This window comes from Sinocyclocheilus rhinocerous, unplaced genomic scaffold (assembly GCF_001515625.1).
Source record: "Sinocyclocheilus rhinocerous isolate Xijiao unplaced genomic scaffold, SAMN03320098_v1.1 scaffold3242, whole genome shotgun sequence".
Lineage (NCBI taxonomy): Eukaryota > Metazoa > Chordata > Actinopteri > Cypriniformes > Cyprinidae > Sinocyclocheilus > Sinocyclocheilus rhinocerous.
The window spans coordinates 9,656-13,931 of NW_015634074.1; the positions used below are offsets into that span (position 1 = coordinate 9,656).

General features: G+C 37.1%; 1 protein-coding gene across 1 annotated transcript in view; it reads left to right on the plus strand.

Moving 5' to 3' along the window:
- The window catches only part of LOC107745422 (rho guanine nucleotide exchange factor 26-like), a 23,362-nt gene that overhangs the window by 7,009 nt on the left and 12,077 nt on the right, over positions 1–4,276 (plus strand). The window contains exon 2 of the mRNA XM_016559304.1: positions 579–733. Coding sequence (XP_016414790.1) covers positions 579–733 — 155 coding nt within the window. The remainder of the gene's footprint in view (positions 1–578; positions 734–4,276) is intronic.

Here is a 4,276-nt window from a genome sequence, read left to right on the forward strand (position 1 = left end):
AAAAATGACTTCAGAAAGATGGCAGCATCATAATGTTAATTTGACAGAGATTGGTAGGTCTGTTAGTAAAATCTGTTGACTTTAGCAATCTTTGTTGCATTATGTGTCAATGGTGACCATTCAAAAATGGGGAAACAGCACGTTTCAAGTTTTTTCTCCAAAGTTTGCATGCCTGTAACTCAAGAAGTCTTAAAGATATCTTAATGCCCTTTTAGATATTGGGTCTTAACAAAACTTCATTTTACATGTTTATCTTTACATGTCTACATGTTTATCTTTCTTCAGACAAAATATTAGCAAAATCAAAAATTTGAGCTGGGAATTTTCTGAAATTTGGTTGATTTGACACGAAATGACCCTTATTTATTTATTTATTTAAAAATATATATTTTTTATTGTTTAGCAATTAAAAATGACCAAAATGCACATCCCTATCTACTTATTTCACTGTTATTAATGTCTGTTATTTGTTTTAAAAATGAGGTCTTGTTAACTTTCTTCATGTCGATCGTGTTGCATTGAAACATTAATGATTCTGTCTGGTTCACATTTTTTCCTTTTACACTTTCTCTCTGCAGCCATTCCCACTGGTGTCGTCCTCCCGCTGGATGGTGAAGCGTGATGAGCTAACAGCTTTTGTAGAGGAAAATGGCATCTTTTCCAAAAGAACGTCTCGCCAGCAGGTCTATTTCTTCCTCTTCAATGATGTCCTCATTGTAACACGAAAGAAAAGGTGAGCTGGAGACCAGAAATTAGATCTTTCATACTGTGTCCAAATGTACCTCTGTTCTTTCCCTGCTGTTATTGTGCCCTGGGGGATACTATAGAGAACAGGAAATTATTCGGCTAACGTAGATGGATGTGGAGGTAAAGCTTGCATGTACAGGTGGGTGTGGATTGTTGCAGAGGTAGGATAAAGTTAGCTACATCACTCATACCAAAGAAGAAAAACAGAACCCAAAAAATGTTATAAGTAAAGTAACTGAGAGTGCATAACTTTTGTATTTAATAAACAGGTGATGAGAAGTGTCCTTTTAGAGCTGAGACCTCTTGAGAACAGGTCTGGCATAAACGGTGTCTGCATGAGAGCCATCACACAACCCACCACAAGACATGTCAGAGCATCTGCACTACCTTCCAAACTGTATCTGTGATCATCTTTCAACTGTAATATACAATGTGCTCCACATTGATTTAGAATCTTACTATAAATCTTAATATATTCTGGTGCAAACTATAGCAGATGACACACTAAACTCTCAGTGCTCCTCATTTTGCATTTTGTGCATTTTCTGTCAGCAGATTGGGATTAAGATTAAGATTGTGACTGTTTAAATTTACGTTGCCAGCTGCCAACTGTGACTCAATTTTAAGCTTCTGTTGTGGTTGTCCTGGACAAGTGGCACAAACAACTAAAATAGAAACCAAGTGATCAAACATTATCTTCATCATGCAGCACTGTTGATTGTGGTGTCTGGTGTTTGCATGTTCATTTGACAATATATAAAATGGTGTTGTTTCAATATATAGAGTAAAAATGGTAAAATGGTATAACAATTGTATGAGTAATCTGTGTTCATGTGTTACAAGGTTTTTCAGCCCGTTATAGTGCCTGCTTCCTGCCGCTACACAGTGCCAGTCATTCTGTGAGTGAGTCACGTTGTTAGCAGAGCTCACATTTTTTCTTTCCTAGTAATTTTTGGGAACATTCTGCATGCTATGACAAAGGGGACGACTTCCAAGAAAACAAGATGGTTTTCATTTCTACTCCATTTTGGCAAATATGGCCCACAAACGCTCTGTTTGGGATTTAACAGAAAAATAAAGAAAAAGGAAAAAGAAAAGGTTTATTCAATCTACGGGTGATGTTCATTCTGATACGCGGTCTGTATAGTATGTGTGGGGAGTCACGCTACTCGCTCAGATCTGAAGCAAAACAAACCTGTGCACGCCATCACGGTCTCCACTCTGTCCACTCTTCTTATTTCCTCTCTCTCACTCACTCTCTGTCTTTCCGCTCCACTGTTTTTTACTCATTTTCTCTGGTTATGTAACTTGCTCTTAAAAGCAGCTGGTTATTTTCCCTCCTTTTCTCTTTATTTTTGAATCTCTCTTTCTCACACATACACATTCACACATGTATGGGCAGACGTTTATTTTGCCATATCCATGTTGGAGAATAATGTTTATCAGCGTTATAAACTATAGAAAAGGACATTATGTTCAGTACACTGTTTTTAGGTGTCGAATGATTAAATTATTGTACAAGTACACAGGGATGGTTATCAAAGTGTAAGTGTACAAAAAGTTTAACAAAAGTTTCAGTATCATACAGCAATGACATTGTAAGGTCCTCACACTTGGTCCAAGGAAGGTATCCAGTGGTGGATGAAGGTCACTTGCGTGTTCGGTCTTTTCAGCGCGCAGAGTTATTCAATTTAGGTTTAACTCAATCTGACTCCACAATAGTGATTCATGCTCAAAATTCAGGAAAACTTTACTTTATTAATGGCATCCTCCATGACTAACATTTTCCTGGATTTTGAGTGTGATACCACATGACTGATACCACATGTGATACCACACATGACTGTAAATCTTATTTGCATTCATATAGAACATTATACTATTGACCATTCTGAGTGAATCCAGTGGAGGGAGCAGATGAAAAGGCACTGATGCATATGTGAGAGAGGCGTTTCCTGCACCACCCCTCTGTGGGGTGTCTTGAAGGTGCCAGTGTATTGTCTGTTTCTCAGGAGATCAAAGTATCTGAGTTTCCTGAGTTTCTTTTATCCTTACAACATTATCATCTTTCATACCAGCACAGGGGCCTGTGTGTGCAAAGCTGGTTAAAATTGATTAGTGCCAGTCCAGGTGCCCCATGGAGCCAGGTCTGAGACAGGTACATATGGTCGGTGTCTCTTGACAGATTGCCAGGGCCTAAGCTAAATAGAAATTTGCAGACAGCAGGATTGTCATACTTTTTGTGTGTACACATCAGCAAAAACTGATGAACGTGTGGACACACATGCCCTCTCCTAGGGGTGGTTAGTATGATCAAAATCTTATTTCACGATAATGAAATACATTGCAGTAGAGTTATTTTATTTATTTAATTGGACAAATACAATTAATCGAAGATACAAATGACAAAAACATTGCTTTAAGTTTTTCAGCTTTAAGTCTAGCATTCAGGTAAGAAATACTACAGAAATTGAATAATCAAATGTCAAATAATGCATAGTGTTCACTGTTTTCAACAGCGCAGGTAATGGATACATTTTTTTTCTATTTATATTTTCCATAGGGTTTTTAAAAAGGTCTTTGTTAAAGCCATGAACAAAGTCAGCCAGTTACGAGGAGAATCACAACATTACAATCTTTTCATTTGAAGCAAAAAGGTCAATGAAAATTGGACAAAAAAAAGACAGAAGTGTAGACAAAGACCGTGTACCTAATGGCTTTAGTGAGGGAAAGAACTATAAGACGAGATGGGCTCTGTCCTGCTCGTGTCCCACAGCCACTCAAAGCTTAGAGCAGGATTGTCTTTGTGGGGAAACATAATTAAACTTCAGCTGGTTACTAAACTTCTATTGCTTTGCATGTTTTGTATTGTACTTTGTATTTGTATTGGATTTTTTAAATGCACCTTTAAATGACATAGCATAATTTGCATATTGTGAATTATTTGCACAAATAATGAATTAAAAATTAGTTTCACAGTGTTAATGCAAAGGACAAAAGAGTACATTTTCATAAATTGCTGCGGAAATGGAGAACAGTACTGCTTCGCTGACTAGCAGTACTGAGAAGAAAGAGCCCAGAGTTTGCAGTGAACATTTTTTTGGAGGAAGATTACATTGAGGAGAAGACTTTTGAGTCTTTGTTCACAAATCAGCAGAGGTGTAAAGTATTTGAGTAAATATAACTAATTACTGTACTTGAGTATCTTTTTGGAAACTTTGTTGTTTTACTGAGTATCAAAGATATTAGCAACTTTTACTCTTTACTCCACTACATTTGAAATGAGTGTTGCAGTTACACATTACATTTTGCATGGCACCTAGCTTTTCTGCAGCAGTTTATTTCTGCTACAAAATATGTGATATCGCCAACTACAGGGCACTGAAAGTACTATATCTTGTGCGTTTTGCCCTTACTCACCCAAACTTGTCAACAAGGATACTTTACGTGAATGCAAGCTCCTTAGCAAGTAATTGTGAATCACAGGTGTTTTATATATGAGATGACATGACTGAAGCTGGCTTTTTTT